Source organism: Sorex araneus, chromosome 11 (assembly GCF_027595985.1).
Source record: "Sorex araneus isolate mSorAra2 chromosome 11, mSorAra2.pri, whole genome shotgun sequence".
In the NCBI taxonomy this organism is placed as follows: domain Eukaryota; kingdom Metazoa; phylum Chordata; class Mammalia; order Eulipotyphla; family Soricidae; genus Sorex; species Sorex araneus.
This window is the reverse complement of record NC_073312.1, coordinates 12,874,171-12,901,597: the sequence shown is the minus strand read 5'-3', so window position 1 is coordinate 12,901,597 and position 27,427 is coordinate 12,874,171. Positions and strand designations below refer to the sequence as shown.

Genomic DNA, 27,427 nt, shown 5'->3' with positions numbered 1-27,427 from the left:
TTTTGTTTTGAGACCACGCTTAGTGATGCTCAGGGCTTACTCATGACTCTTGAGCTCAGGGTTCTTCGCTCCTGGTGGTCCCAGGGGACCCTATGGGATGCTGAGGATGGTTAGACCCTGGGTCAGCCTGGGGCAAGGTAAACGCCTCACCTGCTGTACTAGTATTGCTATGGCCCCTGTGTTGTTGTTGTTGTTGTTTGTTATTTTGTTTTGTTTTTTAAAGCAACTTGTTTTCTTCTGCCTGGATGCTAATTAGGATTGTTTCCCTTATTTCCAAACCTTGCTGGGTTTGGGTTGTGATTCTCTCTCTTGTTTTTTCTATCGGGATTTTTCTTCATGGTGCTGTGGTTGTAAGGACCACACGGCACCCTTTCCCTTTGTCTTGGGGCTTTGTCACACTGTTCTTTGGGCTCCTGTTTCTCCCCACCCTCCCTCTTCACCTGATCCTCCTCTGTCTCTGCATTTTTGAGAGTGCTTTACCCCTTTGATCTTAGCACCTAGTCACAAACAGCATAATTCTCTTCAAATAATCCTCTTGGTATGTTTAATATCATTATGTTTGGCATGTCCGGTCTTTGAAAATGTCTTGATCTCAACCACAAACATTTGGAGTAAAACCTCGCTGGTGTGACGGGCTGTGTCGCGCAGGCTCACTGAGGTGCTCCCAGTGCAAGCAGACGTACTACTGCTCCACCACCTGCCAGAGGAGGGACTGGTCCGAGCACAGCATCGTGTGCAAGCCCGTGCAGCAAAAGTATGTTCCAGTCCTCCCCTTCACGAGAATGTTCAAAGATGACTCCATTAATCAGACTATAACTGCAGTGACTGTCATTATTTTTGACTTCTAGGACCTAACATGTGCAGATCTGAACCTGCAGTTCTGCAAACTTCTCACCAGTATAGACGTCTTAGATAGTCTGTTAAAGTTGGGGACCCAAAGTGGGCTGATTGATTTTAGCAATGTGGGCGTTCAGAGAGCTCGACTTTGACTACCCTGTATTCTTTGCTGAATTTGAGTAAGGTGGAGCTCTGCCAACTCTAAAGGACATCAGCTTGATTTGCTTGATAACCTCCAGTTACAAAATCTCTTGGGCAGGCCCTTGCTTGTGACTCAACCCTCCAATTAGGTATTGTGGGGATATCTCTATTATAGACACGAGACAACTGGGGCTTAGAGTAGGGTCACCCCCTTTGCTTAAGCAGCTTTTGCTTAGAAGCACATCTGAGTAGAACGCCCAGCTGTGAGCGTCCAGTGTCAGGTGCATTTGACCTTCTCCTGGATTTTGTTGATAGACAATGGACTTTAAGACCTCTCATTATTCTTTCAAAGCATTACGATGCTGTCAAAAACTTGTAAATGAGTTGCTTTATTTCAGTTCCCAGAAACTTGAAGAAACTAAATCATCTCCTGAAACAAAGAAAACAGAAGTGAAAAAAGAGGTATGATATGTATTGGCCGTAGTGTAAGTTTGAAGGACTCCCCTTTATTGAAGTGAGAGGACATAAAGCTAAGTAAAGTACAGTGTGTTTTTCATCAGTGTTTTCTTCCAAGGAAAGAGTACCTGTGAAATAAATCTGCTTACCTTTATGAATGTCTTGGGAGTTGGGGACAGGGAACTTTGGGAATTATTTTGCCTAGCCTTCAAAAAAGGGATCTGGGGCGGGTGGGGGGAGTACACTGCAGTGAGGTGTGTGTATGTTACCAGGGATTGAACCCAGAGCCTCACACATACAAGGTGAGCACTCTGTTCCTGAGTGCAGTCCCAGCCTGACCATGTCTCAAAAGAACATCCGTTGGAGACAGAAGAATCTTTTTTGTAGTTGTCTCCAGTTACTAAGAAAAATGTTGCCTGGACTTTGTGTAGTGGTTTTAGTATGATCCAAGGAGCATTAAGTACAATCCACTTGTGGCCTGCCTCTGGGGTGCTCCCTGTATGTGTGTGTAATGGTGGCCAGTAGAGTGGGTTTTCGTGGCCCCTGAAAGTCTCCACTTTTACCTGACCAAGCCTGAGCTAGGTAATTCAAAAAAATTCAGAAAAAGCCTAGTTAAAGTATCACTGAAATGTGCTTGTTTACAACTTAGTCTATGTGTCTTTTTCATGCTAGAATGATTATCCTCTTGGAGTTACTAAAGAAATAGCCACTTCTGCTGATAAAATAATGTTTTCTGATTTGAGAAGTCTGCAACTCAGGGAAACTATGGAAATAAAGGTATTTGCAAAAAGATCCATAGAACTGTAGTGGTTTTTTGTTTGTTTGCTTCCTTGTTCCCTATTTTTATAATCTTACACTATGGTGGTGGGGACTCACACACATGCCTGTGGGCTTGGGGCTCTGGGCGTGTGCACTTTACCACTGAGCCCGCCGCAGGCTCTGTCTCCTGGCCTAGGCCGAGTTTAGGAGATAGCTACAAAGGGTTGCTGTTGAAAGCCATAGAGATCTCCAGAACTCTGTGCAGTGCTTTGGGTATCTCCCTCTGAAGTGTAGCGTGCACGTCTGCTGTGTTCTCAGTGAGTCATTACACCCTCTCCCTCTCTCAAAGGGTACAGTTACCGAATTCAAACACCCGGGAGATTTCCACGTGCAGTTGTATTCTTCAGAAGTTTTAGAATACATGAACCAGCTCTCTGCAAGCTTGAAGGAAACATACGCAAATAAAGCGCATGAAGATGAGTATATTCCTGCTAAGGGGGAAGTTTGTGTTGCCAAGTACACACTGGACCAGGTAACCAATCCCTGATGACAGGAATTATTTAACAAGATGTTTGTCATTGACTCTGGTGTTGACACAAAGATTGTAATGAGGCATTCAGTCAGCTTCATCAATGGCGGAATAAAGAGCAGTGCTCCTACATTATATGTAGCACTGTCCTCCCGTTGCTCGTCGATTTGCTCCAGTGGGCACCAGTAACATCTCTGTTGTGAGACTTGTTGTTACTGTTTTGGGCATATAGAATACTCCACGGGTAGCTTGCCAGGCTCTGACGTGTGGGCGGGATACTATGGGTAGCTTGCCGGGCTCTCCGAGAGGCAAAGCAAATGCCCTACCCACTGTGCTATCGCTCCAGTCTGTCCACAAATAAATGAATTTAAATGAAAAATATTTTAACATGGTTAGCTGTGTACAAATCTCCCCATTTTTATCTCAACAGTAGATACAGATATGATATGGATTATGCTTATTTATGTTATTTTAGAGATGAAAACAAAAGAGACTGAGCAATGCTCTTCATTATTCTGGGAAGTATATGTGTGTACGTTCCTACATTATATATATATGTGTGTGTGTGTGTGTATATATATATATATATATATATAAAGATTGTAATGAGGCATTGGGGGCTTACATGAGATGCCGGGTATTCTCCTGGTTCTCTTCCTCAGTCAGTATTCCAGGATAGTTTGGTTACTTCTCCATGACCCAGCCCTCTCTAGCTGTATTGTTAAGCCTCTCAGTTGCTGTTCACTGGCTCCTAGTTACGGAGCTTATGTTTATTGGTGAGCTGGGTTCTTGGTGTATGATTGAGGGGACTGACTGGAATGATTTGGGAACCAGCTGTGCTGCTGATTGAATTGTCCTCAGTAGATAATTAGGAGAATTTCTGAGCACTGCGTTAACTTGTTAATTGAACACCTCAGCGCAAAAGCCTTTCCTTTGCATCTTCTATAGATTGGCGAGGAGCTTTTAGGCCTCGGAAGGAGAAGTGGCGTATTCAGGTAGTTCATCAGTATATTTTACTTTCAGACTTGGAACAGAGTAGCAATAAAAGATGTGGATATGCTGCAGAAGAAGGTTCAAGTCTTATATATTGATTATGGAAATGAAGAAAAAATTTCTGTGGACAGAATTCACCAGCTCAACAGAAGCATTGACTTGTTTCCTCCCTGTGTGAGTGTTCCTTGTACGTTATTTGATAGTGTCCCAGAGGAGCAGTTTTGAGCATTTCAGTGGACACAGTAGCTGCTTGCCTGATTATGCCATGTTTATAGCTTTAAAAGCTGCCAATTGGCATATTTAAATACTAATTAGTTTTCTTGGCTCTATTTTATTAGCCCTTATTTATGTACTGCTTTGGGTGAGCCTTTTAAGGCACAGCCTATCAATATGCTCATGAAAAAAGTCACTTCTGTGTTATATTGTCTGCAAGTATTTGTATTAAATTATATGGAAGCATTTGTAATTAAAGAATTTTTTTTCTGAAACTGAAAGGCCTCAGAGGAAGAATACTGTGTGTAGAGTATCAAGAGAAATCATACTTAAAATTTTTGTCCAGTTAGCACTTGAATATTTTTGATGCACTTTTAGCTTGAGTACACTGTATATGAAAACAAGCATTTTCAAGTTCCAATTTTGTTAGTGACTTGTACAACATCTTTCAGGCCATAAGGTGCTGTGTAGCCAATGTTATCCCAGTGGAGGGAAATTGGAGCAATGAGTGTATCAAAGCTACTAAATCAATGTTAATGGAGCAGTTCTGCTCTCTAAAGATTGTTGACATCTTAAAAGAGGAAGTAGTTACCTTTGCTGTGGATGTTATGCTGCAAAGTTCAGGTAAAATCTGAATTTTTCATTTTAAATGGAGCATTTGACTACTAAATTATCTAGCAGACCTAAAGTGCCCCAAGATAAATACAGTCCACCAACCAGGCTGAGAAATTGGTTAAAGGGCCAGAACAATAGTGCATCATGTAAGGTGCTAGACTTACATGCCACTGACCAGAGTTCAGTCCCTGACACCATATGTGGTCCCCTGAGCCCACCAGGAGCGAGAGCCAGGAGTCCCAAAAACCCAACATTGATAAATGGGCCATTTAATGTGATACTGAGTCATTACCTGTTATCAGAAAAGTAGTAGAAGTTTGAAGTTAGACCAAGTAACCATCACTCTGCATTCAGTCAGACTGGGACTGACTGAAAATGTGGCTTTGGCTCTGCTCTTGCAATTGGCAAAAGACTTTGCAACAGTTCATAGAATCAGATGGATTAAAAAGCTCGTATTAGACAATAGTACACAGGTAACTACATTCAACTTTTTTTTAATTTATTAATTAGTGAGTCACAGTGAGGGTACAGTTACAGATTCACACATTTTTGTTCTTGTTTTTCCCTCATGCTACATTCAACTTTTAATTTAACAATTATAAAGTCTGTTCCCGATCTCTACTCCTTTACTGATAAACTCAAATATTCCTCTGAATTCAGCCTTTTTATAGTTTAACACAATTTCACTGAACTGCCTTTTTCTTGTATTGAGATTGTAAATACGTAGTGTTAAAGTTGTGGAAATGGGAATACTTTAGAATATTTTTTGTCTTTTTATCTGTTCAAAGATAATTTCTGAGTATAACATGTTCTGTATTTTGCTTTTTAATTTTTTGGTATAATTTCCCACTGAAGATCTATTTTCTTAATCATTTCTAGGAAAACTCTTAGACCGTGTGCTTATAGAAATGGGATATGGCTTACCACCCAAGGGACAAGACTCTAAGAAACAAAGTACAGATCAAAGTGAGTATACAAAAGTACTGGTGAACAACAAAATGACCAGTTATTGAAGAGTATGTTTTGTGCTCAAAGAAAGGGCACAGTTGTCATGATCATAATTAATGAAAATTTTAACCATTTTGTAAACTTCAGGTAAAAAATTATTTTGCATTTAAAAATATATTATTTTTAATCTCAAACTTTGCTATTTTCCTTCCCTTTCTTTCATATTACTCCTTGATGTGAGAATTACCAGTAGTTACAGGTGCTAACTTTTGAGATTTTAGGTTAAGGGATTCCCTTCCTAGCTAAAATTTCTGTTTCTGTTTTGACTCTTTTTGATGGGGAGTGGGGGAGGGACACATGGAAATGTTTGCAGAATAGGTGGTATAGGGGCTCCTGCATGCAGAGTGAGTGCTCCTGCCCTTTGGGTGATCTCCCTAGCCCTGACATTTCTAAGATTTTGTTTTTTTGTCTTTAGGTGTGTGAACCAAGATAAGTAAGATGATCACGTTCTGTTCTCAGATGGTGCTTCTTCCAGTTCTACTTCTTATGTGCATAGTCTTTTTATTTCGTATTAATTCAACCCAAGGAAGTCTTGCTTTCAGCACATAATGTATTTCATTGCCTAGCCTTTGGTGCTTTTTAAGTCTGCTTTCTCACTTTGTTCCTTTACAAATTACTTTAAAATGCAGGAATACTTTATGGTCTCTTACTTATCTAGAGGTAATGGTCAGGTTACTGACCATTGGGTGGTTCCTGTGACAAAAATTTTTCATCCTTAAATCCATCTTCTTCCTTTCCCATCCCTTCCCCTTTGTTTTTTATTTTTATTTTTTTGGGGGGGTTTGAGTCACACCCGGTGATGCACAGGGGTTACTCCTGGCTCTTCACTCAGGAATTACCCCTGGTGGTGCTCAGGGGACCATATGGGATGCTGGGATTAGAACCTGGGTCGGCCGCGTGCAAGGCAAATGCCCTACCCGCTGTGCTATTGCTCCAGCCCCCCTTCCCCTTTAAATTGATTCTTCTTCCCAATACCTTTTGTATGTGACCCTCCTCCCCCCTTACCCTTTCTTAACACAGGAATCTCATCATTCATAGACAATTGCAACAACTTTCCTCATTTTAGCTCTTATCTTCTATTTGTATTCAATTCTTCCTATGTGATATCCCTGAGATAGAAATACTGGTGTGGCAAATCTGTTGAAAAACTCGCAGGGGCTTTTTGCCCTTAAGAAGGAGAGATGCAAACACTGCTTTCGTAGTAATAGTTGAGGTTGAAATCACAAGTGCTGGTGGTGTCTTAGGGATGCAGAGTGAGGAGGGAATAGTAAGAAAGGAGAAGAGTTGAGAAGCTGAGTTGGGAGTGCCAGGGGGAGAATGGGGTCAAGGAGATGGAGCAGCAGCTGGGAAGATGCGCCTAGAGCACAAGTACTGGCAGGTGTGACTTCGGTCTCTGGTGGAAGGAACCCAAACCCATGAGCGTCACTTACTGCCATGCTCAGGAGGAGGGTCTGTTCACAGGTGGTTGTGTGGGCAGCACAGACAGGCGCAAAGGGCATGCAGGGTAAGTGGGAGCCCCTGGGAAGAGTGTTGAACTCGCACATGGAGAAAGACCCTTGTGTTCTGGGAATAAAGAACAGCAGGTATCACTGCCCGGAGATGCAAGGAGGAGAGTGTAGGGGTTTGACTACCAGTGTGTAATGGAAACTAAAATTAAAGACTTTTTTCCCATGTTTTTCAAGTTACCGTGCCTTAAAATGCTTTTAATAATATTTTATGCATCTAGTGTTCCAACATCACACCTGCTACACGAGTGTCAGTATTCACTCCACATATGTCTCAAGGTCCCCTCCCACTCTACTAACACCCAGTTGGCTGACTCAGTTTTGGCTGAAGCTCAAGATCTCTTGCCATTGGCCTGTTTTCTTTATATTCCACACATGAGAGAGATCACTGTGTCTGTCCTTCTCAGTCCCCACTGATTTCTTTTGCTTAACGCGATACCATCTAGCTCCATGTGTTGCTATGAATTGCGTTTTATTTTTTCTAGTGACTGCGTAGTATTCCATTGCATATATAGAGCAAGTCTTTATCCATTCATCTGTCATTGAACATTTTGGTTGTTTCTGTACCTTGGATGTTACACTTGGTGCTGCAATGAACATAGGTGTTCGTAAGTCCTTTCTAACAAAAATGAGGAATCGCTGGGTCATATAGTTTAGCTCTAAGATTAGAGCTAGTATTCCTTTTTTTTTTTTTTTTTTGAGAACTCCATATTGTTTTTCATGTAGGCTGAACCGGGCAGCATTCCAACCAAGGCTGGTTGAATGAAGGTTCCTTTTTCACCACATCCCTGCCAACAGTGGTTGTTTCCCATCTTATTGATAATCTGCCATTCTCACTGCTGTCTCATTGTTAATCTGATTTGCACTTCTAGTAAGTGATGATGAGCACCTTTTCATATGCCTATTGTCTGACTGACTGTATGTTCTCCTTGTGGAAGTGGGTTTGCTCATTTCCTGTCTCCTTTAATGGGGCTCTTTTATTGTTTCTCAGCTTTATGAGTGCTTTATATATGTATTAGCCCTTTACCTGACACATCATATTCAAATGCTTTCTCCCATTTGGTTGTCTTTTATTTATTTTTAGCCTTAGTTCCTTTTGCCATGTAAAATTTTTTTTCTTTTTGGGTCACACCTGGCAATGCACAGGGGTTACTCCTGGCTCTGCACTCAGGAATCACTCCTGGCGGTGCTCAGGGGACCATATGGGATGCTGGGAATCGAACCCGGGTCGACCACATGCAAGGCAAATGCCCTACCCACTGTGCTATCACTCCAGCCCTGTAAGAATGTTTTGATTTGATGTAGTTGCATTTATTTTTGTTATCTTTGTCAGTGGAATCACATCACTGAAAACATCCTTGGGATCCATTAACTGTAGGATAATAACACCTTTGTTTTCCTCAGTGTATATTGTAGACTCTAATCTCAAGGTCTTTAGTCTAAGTTAATTTTCTGTGCGGTGTTACTGTTTTCTGATCAGGTGAGCCTGATGATGCTGAAACAGTGATGGCGGAAAACAAAACTGTTGTTGACAGAAGTGATCTGATCCCCAAAGTATTGACTCTGAACGTGGGGGATGAGTTTTGTGGTGTGGTTGCTCACATTCAGACACCGGATGACTTCTTCTGCCAGCAGCTACAGAGTGGACGTAAGTGCTTCTCTCCGATTTGCATTGTCCCAGTGGCAGACTTGAAGATGAAGAGAATATGTAACCCCACCTCTCTTTAGTTTAAGATGTGCCCCATCTCTGTCTGCAGATAAGCTCGCTGAACTGCAGGCGTCCCTTAGCAAGTACTGTGGCCAGGTGTCTCCACGCTCAGATTTTTATCCAACCATTGGTGACATCTGCTGTGCTCAGTTCTCAGGTAAGGAAAGAGAGTGTAACTCCTGTTTGCAGTGTTGCATGCATGCCGAACCTCCCTGGGTCCTTTCAGGGTCACTTTTCTTGGGACTACCAAGAGAGCTTGGCAGTGCAGGGTGGTAGGCATAGGTCCTGCTACTTTCACGGTCTTACAAAGCCTTTCCCATCCACTTGGATGACCAATTCTGTCCTCTGCAGAATGGTTCAGTGACCTCCCAGATAGGGAGAAAAGTCACTGTCCATCAGTTGATTGTTGAGTTGCCACAGACAACTCTCATTGACTCAGTTAGATTCTTGCAAGGGAATTCTGCTCAGTACCTTTATGTGTGTTCCCATGCTAATGGGATGACCGAGGACTGGGGAGATGAAGCATGTAAATAAGGACCCTGTAAAGTAAGAGTCTAGTAAGGTAGTAGTGATAGTGGTTTCTAATGAGCCAAAGTAACAGTGCATTATACATTTTCTTCAGATAAATTATTAAGATTGATAATTGACTTGGGAGGAAAAGTTTTTGTTTAGAGCAAAATTGGAAAACCATTAGAGAATGGTCTTCTTTTTTTGTTTTTTCCAGAGGATGATCAGTGGTACCGTGCCTCTGTTCTGGCTTATGCCTCGGAAGAATCAGTACTGGTAGGTTATGTCGATTATGGGAACTTTGAAATCCTGAGTTTGACAAGATTGTGTCCCATAACTCCCAAGCTGTTGGAATTGCCCATGCAAGCTATAAAGTGTATGCTGGCAGGTATGAGATTTTTACTAGCCCTAGCTTCTTAAAATACTTAAAATCTAAAGTTAGAGCACTGGAATTGAAATTAAATTACTGAGAAGATAAAGCAATGTGTTTAGACAGAACTTATCTTAGTAATAAAATGAAATTGAATTGAGCTGATGTTATGAAGTTGAAATTTTCCTTTTGCTATTTATAGAGTCTGTAATATCAGCAAAGCCCATTAACTACATGAAGTGGGGAGCAAGAGGAAGTCTGCTTGCAAAAACATTTAAGAACCTTATTCTCATAATCATATGAATTGCCACATATATATTCATTTCACCAGCATGTGACAAATATATTAACTTCCACAACCTTCACTCAACCTTTACACTACCATAATTTATTTTCCAGCTCTTATTGTTAGCAGTGTTCATTTAGATACAATTTTACAAACTTTATTAGACTCTCCTAACAATAGGTGAAAAATCTAGCTTTGTGTCAGTATATGGGGGTCTCAACGTAAGTGCTTTATTATTGTTTGTGATACATATTCTCCAGAAAGGGTTGAACTCTTTCACACACCAAAAAGGTCAGAGAAAGTAGTCTCTTTACACACTGGTATACCACATACTGTTCTGTTTGTTCATCTTATGAGGCCAGTTTTGATAATCAAAATAACCAAATAATTTCACTTCATTACCAGTGGGGTTTGAATATAATTTTGTAAGTCACGTAGCTCTTAAGTTTCATAAACTGATCAGGTGTAGCATTGAGGTTGTTGATTTGTAATTAACTTTTCAGAAAGTGATGTGAATGTCTTATGTCTTGCTGAGTGATATCAATGTCTTATGTCTTGCTGTAAAGGACTACAAATTTCTCCCTGGATTGTTTTGTACTTTTTGGGGTGAGGGGAGGTCCAGAAACTCCCCCAGTTATTGTTAACCAACTGGTCACTGGTTCAGTGCAAGGGCCCGAGGATGGAGTGTTGTGGGTCCTGCAGTGCCAAGGATTACCCAGAGCACACTGGCAGTAAGCCTGGGGAGTATCCATGGCTGCATCTGGCAGTGATAAGAGGACCATATGGTGCCAGAGATCAAACCCGGGTTCGGTGCATGCTAGGCATGTGCCCTTAACAGCTCTACTGTTTCTTCTTTCTTTTCTTTTCTTTTCTTTTTGCTTTTTGGGTCACACCCATAAATGCACAGGGGTTACTCCTGGCTCTGCACTTAGGAATTACTCACTTAGGAATGGCAGTGCTCAGGGGGGCCATTTGGGATGCTGGGAATCAAACCTGGGTTGGCTGCGTGTGAGGCAAACACCCTTCCTGCTGTGCAATTGCTCCAGCCCTTCTACTATTTCTTATTTTTTTTCTTGACCCCAGTTTTATACTGTCTTTCATGATCTTTTTAATAGTTTTTTATATATATAATTTATATACCACAAAGTTTACTGCTCTAGGTATAAAATTTAATGATTTATTTTAGTAAATTCACTAAGTATCACCATTCCTCCACCCCACTAAGATCTTTTGTGCCCATTTATAATTAATGTACCTCCACTACACCCCAGGAAGCCAATGATTTGCTTTTTATAGATTCCTGTTTTTATAGATTTGCTTTTCTGGATATTGCATACCAATATAGCTATGATGAGTTTGCATGTAGAAGTGTTTTACAGTCCTTTTCTTTGTAATTTACCCTCCATTCTTGCTTAGGACATCTTCCTGCTTGAGTAGAAGTTTTTGGTTTGTTTGTCATCGATTAAAATTTATGGAAATTGGGAGCTAAATTTTTTAATGCTAGCTTGGCTGTAAGAAATGCCTTAATATTCTTTTAAAACTTCTTTGCAAGGAGTAAAGCCGTCACTAGGGATTTGGACTCCAGAAGCTACTTGTCTTATGAAAAATATCGTGCAGAATAAAATGATCACAGTGAAGGTGGCAGACAAGTTGGAGAACAGTTCCCTGGTGGAACTTGTGGACATTTCCGTGACTCCAAACATCAGTGTGGCCAAAGCCCTCATTGATGCAGGATTCGCTGTGGCAGGCCAGGGGGCCATGACTGAGAAACTTAGTAATGGGGACGAAGCCAGTGGTGAGTAACACATCTGCCAGTTAAATCAGATGGTTTCCTGAATGTGTGAATGTGTGTTCTCACACTTTTGAGGACAAGCTAATGCTGAAAACCTATCCTCTTTCTAAGTCAAGGGCAAGCAAGGTTGCGTTTGAGAACTGAAAGTTCATTTCAACTTTTTATTTTGAGCTGTACCACACCCAGCAGTGTTTAGGGGTTACTCCTAGCTCTGCACTCAGGAATCACTCCTGGCGGTGCTTGGGGGAGCATATGGGGTGCCAGGGATCGAAACCAGGTTGGGCCAGGCAAACGCCCTACCCATTGTACTGTCGCTCTGTCCCCCATCATTGTAGATTTTATGGCTAACTGATAGGCTGAAGCTGAATTGTAATTTGGACCTAGAAATTTAACAAAGGAAGGTTCACTGTGAGACAAGTTTAACTTTCCAATAAGGTTGCTGAAAATGTCAGATGTAGTTCTCCAAAAACGGGTTCTTTGACAGCTCTACCTCTCACTCCCCTTGACCAATTGCTTTGCTAAATGTTACCTTGTTTTCACAGTTCCTTTGGGTGGAGAAGAAAAAGTAGATCCATTGGAGTGGACCTGGATTGAACTTGTTATTGATCAAACAGTAGATGTTATGGTCTGTATGATATATAATCCTGGAGAATTTTATTGCCATGTCCTTAAAGAGGATGGTAAGTTGCCTTGTTTGTTTCTACAAATTTCTATAGAAGTGCTGGTGAGCTTGTTGAGAGGTAAAAAGTGCTTTCTTTCCAAAAAGGGACAAGTTAGTATTTGTACTTACAGGAAAAATTAGGTTATACTAGATTTCACTTAAAGCCATTATTTCTAAGTATCCCTTTATATTGTGGCCAGTTTAAAATTCAACAATGTCTTGGAGATTTGTTTTATTAAAATTAGATAATACATTGATTTTTATCACAGGATGTACATACAAGTAAAGGTTTAAATGAGGTATAGCAGCTTAACAAATTATCAAAAATTCAAAACATCTTTATAACCTACATTTTTCAAAAAATAAAATTTCTTGCAACCAGAGATTTCTTTGAGTGGTATCTACTAACGTATTTTGTCATTTCCTTGAAAAGGTGAAAATTCTGATTGGTTACAATTTAATCTCCATTTCTGTGCACGAGCCCTGGCTGCCTCTTTGAAGGCACCATTCATCTGTCTCATGGCCTCCTGTGCTCTCGTCTCCAGGCTCTTGCCCTTCTTTGCTTTGCCAAACTGCTCACCAAGTGGTTTTTGGTGCTTCATTCTATAATTTTGCACTTGGTCTCAGAGCCCTTTCTTTCTTCTGGAATTTTCTCTCCTTTTTTATCAGGCCATGTCCTGGTTCCAGTTTCTCTTGTGAAGCTTTTGGCTTTCTGCTTCCCAGAATATGTGATCTCACTGCCCTTGGGGCAGCCTGGGGAAGAGGGCGGGGCAGTAGCCTTGCTTTTGGTTGCTGTGGGGTCACTGTCCCTATGTTCACTTAAGTAAGCTAAATTTCTCAAGGAGCACTGAGTAATTTTGTTTATCAAGGGGCAGCAGGCCATGCGAGTTTGGGAAGTTCTGCTTTAGCACAGGCTGCTCGCTCATTTGTCTGAATCCCCTTCCTGGGTAGGTCTGTGCCTGGGGCAGCTGGGCCTGCTCTCGGGACAGCTTATCACTTGGTGTCCTCTACAGGTATGTGTCCCAGTCACTTGTCTGCATGCAGAGCTTGTGTGTGGGCCTGGTGACAGTAATGTCATAGTTGGTTACTTTGACAAGTGACTTGGCTGGAATGGGCTCTTCTGAAATATTAAAGAAAAACGTACTTTGCCGGCTTTTTCAATAAGGAAAGAAAGCATGTGATGTATTTAAAAGTTGTTTGTTGGGAGTGGGGTGTCCCTGAGATTTTAATCACCAGAACATTTTCCAGTTGTACAGAAAAATCTGTATTTGGCATTAAACATTAAATGCCGTGTGTATGTTGCCTTTTCAGTTTTAAATAAACTCAGTGAGTTGAACAAATCGTTAGCAGAATACTGTCAGCAGAAGTTACCTGGTGATTCTAAGGCAGAAATAGGACAACCTTGTTGTGCTTTTTTTGCAGGTAAGATACAGTCAGCGTGACTCTGACTTCATTAGAACCTTAGATTTCTCCACATTCCATTCTTTTAGTGTTTTCTTCTTCTAAGCAAGTACTTTTAAAATCAGTGATTGAATGTTTTCAGATAGCATGCATTTTATTCTTCCTTTGTAATAAGAAGTCCAATGATAGTCTCTTACCCAAACTTCAATAAATGCTTCTCAGGACTTCTGATGACATTAATTAAAATAAATCACATAATGGATAGACCTCTTCATTGTTCATGGTTTCTTTTGGTCATTCTGTGAGCACCTTTATCTTTGGTACTTGATGAAAATCTTAATTTTATTACAAGGATTCGTTTATATTTCAACAAGTGAACTCAGTCATGGTGGGAATATTACATCTTCCAGATTGACAAGAGTGTTGAAGTTTGAGTTTTATCTTTAAGTTGAGAAATCAGATATTGCCTAGGTTATGCATAAAATCTTATCATGTGTAAAAGATCAAGAAGTGCTATACAAGTTTTGGAGATAACTTATAGATTTTGAGAATTCTCATTCTTGGGATTTCTTTTTTTTTTTTTTCTTTTTGGGTCACACCCAGCGATGCTCAGTGGTTACTCCTGGCTTTGCACTCAGGAATTACTCCTGGCGGTGCTTGGGGGACCATATGGGATGCTGGGGATCGAACCCGGGTCGGCCGCGTGCAAGACAAATGCCCTACCCGCTGTGCTATCGCTCCGGTCCCAACATTCTTGGGATTTCTGAATGAGAAGCTAAAGGTGTCATCTGGGGAAGACAGGAAGTATATTCGCTACTTGAGATGTTGGAAATCCTTTTTGAGATGAAACCTCAAGTGTTAACAGAAAGGAAATACTTCTTACTGTAAATCTAGGTGATGGCAATTGGTATCGAGCATTAGTCAAGGAGATCCTACCAAACGGAAATGTGAAAGTACATTTTGTGGATTATGGAAACACTGAAGAAGTTACTTCTGACGAGCTACATTCGATATCACCAAAATTTTTAGAACTTCCTTTTCAAGGGATACAGTGCTGGCTGGCAGGTATGGTACAGATTACAAACATTCCTCAACTCTCTTCTAATACTTAGAGTCCATGAACAACTAAAATAATGACCATGAAACTAACTCCTTGAAGTTACATAATTTGTGATAAGTCAGTGAAAAAGTGTACTTCCAAAGAGTACTGATATCGATGGCAGGAGAGGGAAGCAGCTGCTTTTGTGAACTTAGGATAAGAGTGAAGCTGATCGTCTAATGACATTTTGCAGGATTCCTCAACATTCTTAAGCATTTATACCTTTGGGCTTATAAAGAAATACTCTTGTTTTTGGCTTTTGACATACAAAAAAGAGTGAAAAGAATCTTGGAGCTGTAAAAAGTTCACAATTGAATGTGTTGTTATTAGTAATAGCAAAAGAACAAAGTAACAGATGAGAGGATTGGCTAATTAGTGATCTGTTTAATTGGTGACAGTAGTAACTATTTAGAGAGATGGTCTGAGGATCAAATAATGGTTTTGAAATGAGTCTGCACTCCAAAAATTCTGTTTCAGTGTTTGATATTGGTACACAGTCATTACAGTGGTGTCAGATATCAAGAACTGCTTGTGACTTAAGTGAAGAAAGTAAATTATAAAAGTGAGGCGGACAATTGAGTTAAGTGATCTGATCCGGACACCAGCTCTGCGACCGCCTGGTTGTGGGCCGGTGACAAATTACTTTAACTCTGCTGCCCACCACTCTCCTGATGACAATAGGCTCTTCCTCAAGAATCATTAAGAATGTGAAAGATTTTCAGAACTATGAAAATAGAGGATCCTAAGTCTCCAAATCACCAGGTGTAGTGTACTTGCAAATATATTTGTCTATAACTCGTGGAAAGAGGCTCTAGATTCATAATTGTACATTGATCGGAGTTGCTCAAATTCATTGACATGAATGGTATATTTGACACCAGGACCCAGTCCTGGGCTACTACTAAAAGCACACCTGGAGCACTGTGTCCCATAATTCTCTGTGACCCTGTTTTTATTCGCCAGATATCGAGCCTAAAAACAAGATCTGGTCCAAAGAAGCCATTGCAAGGTTTCAGATGAGTGTTGCAGGCGTCAAACTCCAAGCCCGGGTAGTTGAAGTCAATGAAAATGGAACGGGAATTGAGCTCACAGATCTCTCCACTGCTTATCCCAGAATAATTAGTGATATTCTAATTGAAGAACATCTGGTCTTACAAACTAGTCCTCCGCATAAAAGCTTGCTGAATAACAGACCTGTGAATACACAAGAACTTCAAGTTGATACATCAAGGCCTCCAGGTAGCATTTTCAAAACATTTGTCATTCAATACTTAATCATCTTTTGCTTTCCTTTTCTCAGTAACATAACTTTCCTATAGATATACGCTAGTTCAGTGTTGATTTGTTGAAACATAATGGTTTTTTTTACCTGCTATTCATTTTTAATGTTCTTAATTATGCAAACGGGGTATTATGAATCCTTTGAAAAAAATAATACATTTTAATAGGCATACTTCAGAAATGGAAATGTGCCCCAGGAGTGTGCTCCAAAAGGGCAGTAGCTCAGGAGCCTCATGACATCTTTGTTTAAATTTCCCCTTCCCTCTCTTCCCCTTCTTGTCCCTGTCCTGTCCTTTCCTTGTTGTTACTCCTTAGGTGCTGGTGCTCCCTGGGGGTCACATTTCAGTCCTGGTGCGTGTGTGGACTGTTTGCCTTGCAGGCCCTTCAGACAGCAGGGCTGCCGGGACCCACTCAGCCCGCTGGGCCACACCAGGGATCACGGTCTCACACATGTCCCCAGCCGTCTCCCCCTGTGCCTAGGGTGGGATTTATTTATACACCCACAAAATCCTCCAAGTTGAATTTTATACTGTGGAAATGGAATATTATTTTGGAACCATTGAGAAATGGCAATTGAATAAATTGTCGATTAAATAAATCTTCCTGGGACAAAATTAAATTTGATCAAGTCCTGTGCTTTGTGTGTTCTCAGCCATCTCTTCAGCTGATAAGTGGAGAACAATCGAATTGCCCGTTAATAAAACTATACAAGCAAGCATACTAGAAATCATAAACCCGAACCTGTTTTATGCTCTGCCAAATGAGATGCCAGGTAAGCAGCCAAAATTTAAGTCCTATTTGTGCTGGTCTTTTTAATAGGGTGATGAAAGTGCTTGTGTGAGTTCCTTAAGATGTGTGCTGATTATTTTGTTGTTGTTTATTTTTTCAATGTGTAAGGAAGAATTGAGCATGACACTGAGAGCTAGTTCAGAAAAAAAAACCTTGAAAATGATGGCAGTGCTTACATGCAGCGCCCACACACCTGGTTTGAGTCATCTGCCGCTTTTTACGACAAAACAGTGCTCTTGGTTGCTGTGTAAATTTCTAACCTAAAAATACATTTATCTTGAATTGTACTTAACCCATACTAGCTACTTGAAAGGTATTTCAATCAAAATTTATTCAGATATATTGAGAGTATTTTGTAAACAGTCTATAATCATAGTGTTACTCTCTAGAGCAGTGTTTCACTGTGGATGTCCCTCACACCCCCTGCTCCATCATGGAGAATGGTAGCATAGAAATATAGCCGAGCGTACCCTTGTAGAATCAGAGGGTGAATTAGGACCAATGTATGATAACTGTTCAAAATAACTCACAGATACTTCAAGGCTGAAAATCATGAAGCTCTGTTTCAGGTTATTAAGCCAAAAATCACTGGCAATGCTAGATAATGCTTTTTTCCTTTTTTTGTGACGAACTTGGCTGTATTTTGGAGCTACTTCCAGCACAGCTGGGGACCAAACCCAGAGCTCCCAAATTCAAGAGCTTCAGGCCTTGGTGCAGTCTCCCAGGTCACTATAGTGGCTACTCTTAAATGTGTTCCCAACAGAAAAAACCAATCATCCTTAATCTGTATTTATAACAGAGTTCGGATTGGTGTGATCATAGTGTTATTCACCCTGACACACTGAAAAGTGCAGCGAGTAGTTGGTTTTCCTAGCAGGGTATCGCTGATACGGCTGCCCCACTGGAGAAGTTACCCAGCAGGAGGCAGCCTTCGTGCCCCTCGCTGTGTCATTTCCCTGCCACACCAGGTGACCTGCTCCTAGAGGCTTTATCTAGTCTTCAAATGCAAATACATGTTTTAATATGGTTTTCAATTTTTTTTTACTAAATTACTGTTCTTTAAACATATATATATATATATATATATATATGTGTGTGTGTGTGTGTATATATATAATGAAGAGGTAAGAGTGAAGCTTTCGGGGCTGGAGTGATAGCACAGCGGGTAGGGTGTTTGCTTGCACACAGCTGACGTGGGTTTGATTCCCAGCATCCCTTATAGTCCCCTGAGCACTGCCAGGAATAATTCCTGAGTGCAGAGTCAGGAATAAATCCTGTGCACCGCTGGGTATGACCCAAAAAGCAAAAAAATAGAGTGAAGTTTTCTTCACCAAAGATTACTTTTTATTTATTTTAGAAGATCAGGAAAAACTGTGTGTGTTAACAGCCGAATTGTTAGAATATTGCAGTGCTCAGAAAAACCAGCTCTACTACCGCCCAAGAGTTGGAGATGCCTGCTGTGCCAGATACACAAGTAAGACTCTCCTAAGCAAAATGTTTCTTGGTTTTGCGAAGTACAAAAAAAATTCTGTAAAAGTTACAGGGAAAAAGCTTTGTTCTCTTTTGCATGAGATGATGAGGATTTTGCAGTCTTAGTTGCACATTTTCTTCGGTTATTGGGTTTAATTCTGGGAACCAGGATCATTGAGCTTTTGTTTCCTAGCCAGAGCTTATATTTAGGTAAGGATACAGATAGGGATCTGCCACTTTTATCAGGGTTTCTAGATAACCAGCCCTGTTTGGCCAATTAGCAACATTCTATTTCTATGTATAATAGTCATAAATAATTTATGGTCCTGTGAGCATTCTATAAAAGGAACAAAGTGCCTTAGGTACTCACCGGATGCATTGGGTCTGTGTTAACCATCCTCCTGGTTAATATTTCATATTAACAGATTTCTTTTGCTAATATTAGTAACACTTGCAGGAATATACTGAGGAGAACTGTTGGTAACTGAATTCTGCAGGATGGATACCTAGACCAGAATTCCTGAGTCTAAGGAAATACATGTTATATACATCCTGGGAGAATATCACTGTCTCTGGGCATCTTTGAGAAATGTTCACATGTACCAGAAGTTTGCAGATGAGCCAGTTTTCTCCCCTCCTCTCTGAGCAGTGGGTGTGAAATGCTTCTCTTGTTCGTTTGGCCCTCGCCTCCTTCAAAGCATGGCCCTTCAGTTCTTGAGCTCTCTAGAGCCCTAATGGTCATAATTTTAAAATGTATGATGTTTAGCTTTTCTTTTTAATAGAAATATTGTTCTCAGTTTAAGTTAGGTAAGTGCTGTGTGTTTCTTAATTAGGTCTGCATAAACATTTCACAGCCTCAATGTCTAATACACTATAATGACATTTCTGCTTTGCAGCTGTGGTGGTTGCTGTTAAGCGTTCTATACACTTTCACTAATTATCTTCAGTTCTCTGCATGGTGTCATCGTGCTTGGAACACTGCTGCATCCAGCCACTGTTGCCACATTTTGCCGCCGTCTTCACCCTTCTGCCCTGCTCTTCTCCTGCCTGATTGGCCTCTACCTGAGCTGAGATCCCTCTGTCTCCTGCAAGAAAAAATTTTCCTGGATTTTTCTCTTACCTGCCTTGTCAAATAGCTTTCTCCTTCCCTGGTTGCCCCTGTTTTCCACATGCTATATTCTTTTGATTTACTCTAAAACTTAGGGTTCTCTCCTCCTGGATTTTTGTCTTCCGTAACCCCCAAAACTCCAACATCAGAATTCCCAGGGAATTGCCAAAGTGAGAATAAGTGGGTAGGGCATTTGCCTTCTGTGTGGCCCACTCGGGTTCAATCTCCAGCACCCCATATAGCCCCGCATCAGCACCACCAGGAATGATCCCTGAGCACAGAGCCAGGAGTAACCCCGGGGATTATGAAGGTGGGGAAGCTTTATTTTACCTAATTGTTGATAGCTTGTCTAGATACTTCCTTCTAGGCTGGGAATTGTTTCTCCTTTCACATTTTGAAACCATTGCGATAGCACAGCGGGTAGGGCGTTTGCCTTGCATGTGACCGACCCGGGTTCGATTCCTCCGTCCCTCTTGGAGAGCCTGGCAAGCTACCAAGAGTATCCCGCCCGCATGGCAGAGCCTGGCAGGCTACCCATGGCGTATTCGATATGCCAAAAACAGTACAAAAAGTCTCACAGTGGAGACCTTTCTGATGCCTGCTCGAGCAAATCGATGAGCAACGGGATGACAGTGCTAGAGTGTTTTCTTTTATTCATTGGTGTTGCTAGATTAAACAGATTGTATCCAGAATCTTAAATTTTCATATATATTTTTTTCCCTTCCTAAAAATCTTTAAAATCTTTCCATCTCATGTTTTGGTGTTCATGGAAAAACTGGTTACTGGCTTTGTGTTCACTACTGAGCTGGGCACTCAGTTCGGGCGGTCCTTTGGTCTGGAAATTCATGAGTTTCTATTCTGAGAAATATCCTTGAAATATATTTATTCCTTCCTTTCATTTCCTGCTACCTTAGAAACTCCCAAGTACTCAAACTCATGCTAAATTTCCTTAATGCTAAATTTCCTCTTCTATTTTCAAGATATTTCTTCATTTTTATCATGCAGCATTTTTCCCCAGTGTATCTCTGATACCTTATTTCTTGTTTAAATCACTTGTTTGATCTTAGTAGGTGCTTTTCATGCTGATTTTGTTTCAAGGGTACATGATTATTTCTTTTTAGAATATTCTTACCATTTTCCTCCTCTTCCCCCCTGTCTGTGTCCTTGAGTTCTTACTTGTTTGATTGAATCAGCTCACTCATCTTACAGGCTTTCTGCAAGAACTAGGTGATCCTTCAGTGTTTATTTGGTGATCCTTTGACATAGTAGAAACGTCTAAGAGGACAGCTTGTCCTCCGGGAACCTTCACTGTAGGGTCATCTGCTCTCCCCCATTTATCTGGGAATTCTGTTTTTAAGTTTTAAATTTGTTTTGTTTTTGTTTGGGTGCCATACCTGACAGTACTCAGAGCTTACTCCTGGTTTTGTGCTCAGGGATTACTCCTGGCAATGTTGATGGCGGGGATATATGGTTGCTGGAAATTGAACCACTGTATTATCGCTTTGGCCACTTCCCTGGGAATTCGGAAGTCTTTGAGGGGAAGACCTATCCTGCCTTCCCAATAATAGGGATCATTCCTGGCTCTGTGCCCAGGGATTGCTCCTGGTACTTGGGGCCATATGGGATTGAACCCGGTCTGCTGCTTGCAAGGCCTACCCGCTGTATTCTGTCTTTCTGGCCCTTTCCTGGGAATTCTGATGGTCAAGTTTTTTGGGAGGAGGGACCCACACCTAGCTTTTCTTAGGGCTTCCTCTTGGCTCTGTGCTCAGGGATCACTTCTGGTGGGGCTCCAAAGACCGAGAGAACTGGGGTCAGTTGCATGCGAAGCAGTTGGCCGTAGTCCTTGTACTCCCTCTTGGGCCTTGTTGAATGGGTTGCACCAATGGCACAGCCCGAGTGCTTGGGGTGATGGGTGCTGCCCCCCACCCGGGCTCTGTTCCTCAGCCTCCCCGGGCCTTGCTTCAGTGGGGCTCTGCTCACTCATTTCCAGTCCTGCATCTGCTTTCCAACTGCCTCAAAGGACCCTCCTTTTCCTCACTCCCTCTCCTTGTGGCTTAGGCCTTTCTCCTGTTCAGCCCAGTGGTTGTCTCTGCATGTGCTCTGATAGGAACTGAGGTATTATTTGCCTTAGAAATGTTAGTGTGGATTTCTAAGGATTGTCAGTTCTGAGTAGCTAAATGAGAGGTGGAGGGACATCCTGGAACGTAACTGCGCACCCACGATACTGTTCAATTTTCAGGTGATGATTTCTGGTACCGGGCCATTGTGCTGGGGGCGTCCGAGGCAGACGTGAAAGTGCTGTATGCCGACTACGGGAACATTGAGATGCTCCCGCTCTCCAGGGTGCAGCCCATCTCTGCCAGCCACCTGGAGCTCCCTTTCCAGATCATCAAATGCTCCCTTGAAGGTGACAAGTCACTTGCTAATTTGGTTCTCTGAGGGATTTTTCCCTCCCCTCTGTTTTATAGTTTAAAGACAGAACCAAACATGTTAATGAAATTGTATCATAATTTCACTTTCCCCAAAGCCCTATTCAGTTAGTCCTTTTTTATTCTCTGGATTCACGAATTCCCTCAATTCGTTCGAGAGATGGTGCTTGACCCTGCAATAAAAAAACTAGTGAGGAGCTGGGCTAGGATGGTCAAGTGGGGCCTGTCAGTGCATGCGAAGCCTCTCTGCTCTCACACCTCTCTTCCGAAAGAATGGAAGACGACGGTCTAATGTTTCTGTTTGCTTCTCATTTTAGGTATTCATGAAGGCAGTGTGTCTTTGTCAGCTTGTTGCTCCCTAGCTACTCTAAGACTAAGCATTTGCCTTAGAGTAGTAAGAAATGAATATGTGTTGAATAAGTTAGGGTTTTGTCAATGCAGCAGCAATAGGACACCAGAACTTGCCAAATCCTGGTTAAATGCCAGCCTTTTGTTATTCTTAGAACATTTATATAAATGACATTTAAGGAACTTAAAGATTCTACTACGGATTTTTTTTTCTCCCCAGGACTAATGGAGTTGAATGGAAACTGTTCTCAATTAATAATTGAACTATTAAAAAATTTAATGTTGAATCAAAATGTAAAGCTCTCTATAAAAGGAATTATGAAGAATGTTCACGCAGTGTCAGTTGAGAAATATTCTGAAAATGGTACTGTCAACATAGCTGATAAGCTGGTGATGTATGGTCTGGCAAAATCCATCACACCTACAAAGCAGATTGCTTTAAATAAAGGTATTTCTTCAAGTTTAATAACTCATGCAGTGCAATTAGTTGGCCTGGTCTTCCCTCCTCCAGGCCCATGGTCCTTCTGTCTGTCTGCCTTTCTCACAGCCCAGGGGCAGCCTTCATGCTGCCTTCCAGGAAGCAGCTAGCCGGAGCCCGTCTCCTGTTCTAAGTTGGCCCCAGGTCAAGGCTTGGCCATGGTGTTGTAGACTTGATCCCGAGAACTTGGGAAACATCAGGCATTCGGAATGGCCTTCGGCTCATTTCGGATGCTTTTTCAGAGCGAGAAGCGCGTTTTTAAGATAGACGTGTATCTCATGAGGTGATTTTTTATTAATGCCCTCAACCAAAAAGAAGTTCTGCCCATGAGAGTCCAAAGGCGTAAACTCTAGGTGAGGAGGGACTATAGGGACGCAGCAGAGAGCGTTACAGTGGGTCAAGTGCCATGAGCTGGCGCCTGGGCTTGAGGGGCTGTTAGACACCAGGTTCTCTGACGGCCTTTCGTGTTGGCTTTTAGAAGGGACGCAGAAGATGAACTGCTGCTGCACGGAACTGCAGAAACAGGTAGGGAGAGCTGCTTTGCAGGCGGGTTACACTTTGAGACATTTCCAGAGATGAGATAATATTGTTTACTTTCTTACCCACAGGTTGAGAAACATGAACAGATTCTTCTTTTCCTCTTAAACAATCCAATCAATCAGAATAAATTTATTGAAATGAAAAAACTGTTAAAAAGTTAAGTAAGTTAAATTTGAAGTTTTTTGCTACTACAAGGGCACCCCAGCATGCGGGTCGGATAGATCTGATGGATCTTCAGGCTTGAGCTTGGGCCGTTTGTGCTGTGGTGACTCTGGCTGACTGGCATGAACTTGTCCCCCCTCACTCAGTTTGATGGGGTGGTCGTCCTCTGCAACCCCTCGACTCATCATTCACGTGTAGCTTCATTTCCAGAATGCTCATGTCACTGACCTGGGGGAGGGCTGGTCAGGCATTGTTGAGGCAAAGCTTAACCTCAGATTCTTCACGTAGATACATGAAATTAATTCACTGGTGTGTGAATTCCTAAATCAATTAAAACAGCTCATTATTATCCGTGGCAAGGTTCTAAGGGGCCAGGAATGCCAAGCGGGCTGTATTGGTGCTATATTTCTTTTCAGGATACAACAGGCTCTTCCTTTTGATCCTGATAATATGAGTAACTTTTGAAGACATGATTCAATTCTTAACATATTCCTTCCCCATTGGCCTCTGAAATGCTTTGTTCTACACTGAGGAGTAAGTTTCTGATCAATAGCCAATCAGGACGGTTGAGCCAAATGGAATCATTCTTAACAATTTTGAGTTGATTATATTCAAGCTCCAACTAGAGGAACTTTGATTTAGTTAATATGCTGGGTCTTGTTGGTTAAAGTGCTGTTTTCTTTTGTTTTTGGTTTTTATTCTTTGGGGGTCATACTTGTGATGCTCAGGGGTTACTCAGCCCTGTGAGCCTCCCGTGTGCCCACGTGACCCATGTGCCCATGCGCCTCTCTCACTGAACAGCCAAGTTTTGAATTCCCAGCAGATGTCATTAAGATAGGTAGCTTTACACCTGGTGGTGCTCAGGGGACCATATGAGATGCCAAGAATGGAACTTGGGTCGGCCTTACACAAAGCAAATGCCCTACCCCTGTACTCTCACTCCAGGCCCCCAGAAGTGCAGTTTCAGTTGGACATTTGCATACAGCCAGCAGATGTCATTAAGATTGGTAGCTGATGATTTATTGCCCTCTTACAAGTTTTTTTAATAAATGCGTACTTTACAATTGTAATTGCAGCTTTAATTCTGAATGTTTTGTGTACTTGAATTTAAAAATTCTTAAATGATTTTGGTCTCACAAATGATGGAACATTATACGGTAACATTAACATCTAGTTAACATTAGTTCTAGTGCCATGTTTTTAATAAGGTTGGCTAACTTACGTGTGCTTTATTTTTATATTGGTATAATAGGATTTTAAAAAATAAGGACATTGTGAGAGTGATTACACACAATTTTAGGTGAAATTTATGTTTTTTGTTCTAAATAGATTGAAGACATTACCTAAAACCCACACAGGTTACAACCTGGCTTCATTTAAGGCATAATAGTTGAGCAGGCTTTTCTCCTGCTGCAGCTTTGAATACACATTTTGTCCACATTTGAATATAGAAAAATACCTTATATTTGTGGGCCGGAGCGATAGTACAGCGGGTAGGGCATTTTCCTTGCATGCGGCCGACCCGGGTTCGATCCCCGGCATCCCATATGGTCCCCCAAGCACTGCCAGGAGCAGTTCCTGAGTGCAAAGCCAGGAGTAACCCCTGAGCATCACTAGGTGTGACCCAAAAAAGCAAAAAAAAAAAATTTTATATTTGGGTAGTGACATTGTAGTGCAATGTACTACATTTCTGCAATCAGGCACTTGACTGTCACATAATTACCCTCGAAAGGAAAGGAGACCCCATGTTGTAGATTGAGGAAGCAGAGTTTGAGTGAGGTTAAATGTCCCCCAGCCTCCCACATCACAGACCCAGACTGGCAAATAGGTCGAGGCCTGCAAAGTACTTTTTCTCTGCTGTCCCGTGCCAGGCTGCTGTTTGTTTTTATCAACCCCATTTTTGCAGGGTCTCTGTCACTCCAAGAACAAGCATTCATGTCTGCTTGAGCACACGCACCCCCCCTTGTGGTCGAGAAATGTCACTGAAGGGCTATTCTTTTAAACCATTCTTCCCAGGGGTAGAGAAGGTGGTTTCTAAATAGTGTTGCATCATCTCTGGAGAAATTTGATTTAAGACTGTAAAATTGCTAAGCTGGAAATACAGTGTGGCAGTGGTGAACAAAATATGAAGCTAATGTGTTGCTCGAATGTGCTGAGAACTTCAACATACCAGTAGGATATATTGCAGTGGAAAGAATGCGCACAGAGTTCTCACTGAGCTTGCAGAGAGCAGCGGGCATGCAGAACACAGCTGTCGATTCTGGGGAGGTTCAGCACCCCCCAACCCCTCAAGGGGTCATTTCATCGTTTCAATTGAAGATTCCTAGTTGCTTTGTATTTGAAATAGAAATTGAGCAAAGGGATTGTTCTGTTCCTATGAGGCATAATGATCTCTGCTTTTTCTCTTTCAGAAGCAGTCTGTCTTGGAGATAAGCTCTTATGTGAGGAAGAAGACAGCGAGTGCCAGGCTTAGAGGAGAGACAGTGTCTGGGTTTTGGTCTATTGGAACCTTTTGTCTGCTTTGATGACGTTTCAAGCTTACAGTTTTGTTTCATTGCCCCTCTTTATTAGGTTGGGTAGTTTCATTCCCCCCGTCCCACTAAATTCTTCCATAAAAGAGTAATACTGAATTCATGGGGATATTGGGAAGGGGGTATACACGGGATTTCTACTGCATGTATAACTTTTGGGGGGGAGGGGGGCACTCCTGGTGATGACCAGGGCTTACTCCTGGCTCTGCACTCAGGGATCACTCCTGGTGGGGCTCGGGAGGACCTTATGGGGTCCCAGGGATTGAACCCTGGTCTACTGCGTGCAAAGCAAGCATCCTACCTGCTGTACTATTGCTTCTGCCCATATTTAACTTTTTATTAAAAGTGCTGAAGAAATACTTTAGTGTTTTTCTTCAATACTTTAAAGTATTGGAGAAAATAGGGCTCCATGTTGATACAAGATAAATGTAGTTAAGGAATACATATTTCTTTTTGGACTTTTCTGAATGTTTGAAACATTTCATAAAAAGTTTCGTGCTCTCCCTGACATCCCCCACCTCTTCCACATAATAAATGTTTGGTTTGTGTTGCTTTTTGGTCTCTGCTCTTATTTCCCCATCACTCAGAACTCATCAGTCAGCATCGTCCTCTCTACCCAGCCTTGGATGCCTTTGCCTTTGCCTGTGAACTCAGTTTCTTCCTGGATTCTCCAGCAGGGACATTTCTCTGCTTCTGCCATTACCAGGCCTGTCTAGCTCTGTAGCCACTTAAACTTTTTTATGGTGGATATAACTTACTGTTTTCTCAAGCACGGAATATACATTTAACAGTGTAGATTAGACATAACACATTGACTGGGGTCAGGGATGTAGCTGAAAAATGGTAGGAGCGACCATGTTACTAGCTTCTGTGGGGCCCTTGCTTTAATCTCGGCCACAGTTCTGGACATTGAGCCATGAGGCTCGTGCCAGAGACTAGGTATCAGGAGTTGCCCCTACCTCTATGCATGTGGCCCTAATATAAAAAAAAAACCTTATTTTTCAGACTGATCACCTAAGAGATATCATCAGTTCATGAGAGAAACAACCTTCTTCTGTCTTATGGTAATGTGTATCAGGTCTTCTGTTAGATTGATTTTTTTTCTCACATTCAGAGTGATGTTGAATGAAGTTACTCTGCATTGCCCAATACAGTCCCACCACTGCACAGTCAGATTTCCCTTGTGTTCTTAGTGTTAGCATTTTGCTAACTTCTTTATAAAAATACTTGTTTCGGGGCCACATCTGGTGGTGCTTGGAGGACCACATGGGATCTCCCTGGGCCTCCAACATGTAAAGCATGCCCATTAACCTGTTCCTTCTGAAGTTCTAATCTGTAGCACTAGTCTCAAGTAGAAGTGTTAACTATACCCTGGGTTAATACTGTTAATACTCATACTGTCACCAAATCT

At 41.7% G+C, this 27,427-nt stretch overlaps 1 protein-coding gene across 1 annotated transcript; it reads left to right on the top strand.

Moving 5' to 3' along the window:
- Window positions 1-1,382: 1,382 nt before the first annotated feature.
- TDRD1 (tudor domain containing 1) lies at window positions 1,383-26,432 on the top strand. The gene is made up of 21 exons (XM_012933530.2): window positions 1,383-1,440; window positions 2,107-2,211; window positions 2,543-2,725; window positions 3,746-3,889; window positions 4,381-4,552; window positions 5,423-5,509; window positions 8,537-8,704; window positions 8,814-8,921; window positions 9,489-9,659; window positions 11,480-11,722; window positions 12,262-12,399; window positions 13,692-13,802; window positions 14,676-14,846; window positions 15,844-16,119; window positions 16,814-16,933; window positions 18,308-18,424; window positions 21,768-21,935; window positions 22,526-22,753; window positions 23,262-23,308; window positions 23,392-23,479; window positions 25,897-26,432. Exons 2-21 carry the CDS (start codon window positions 2,161-2,163, stop codon window positions 25,956-25,958), a joined length of 2,853 nt encoding a protein of 950 aa, XP_012788984.2. The 5' UTR covers window positions 1,383-1,440; window positions 2,107-2,160; the 3' UTR covers window positions 25,959-26,432.
- Window positions 26,433-27,427: the final 995 nt, after the last annotated feature.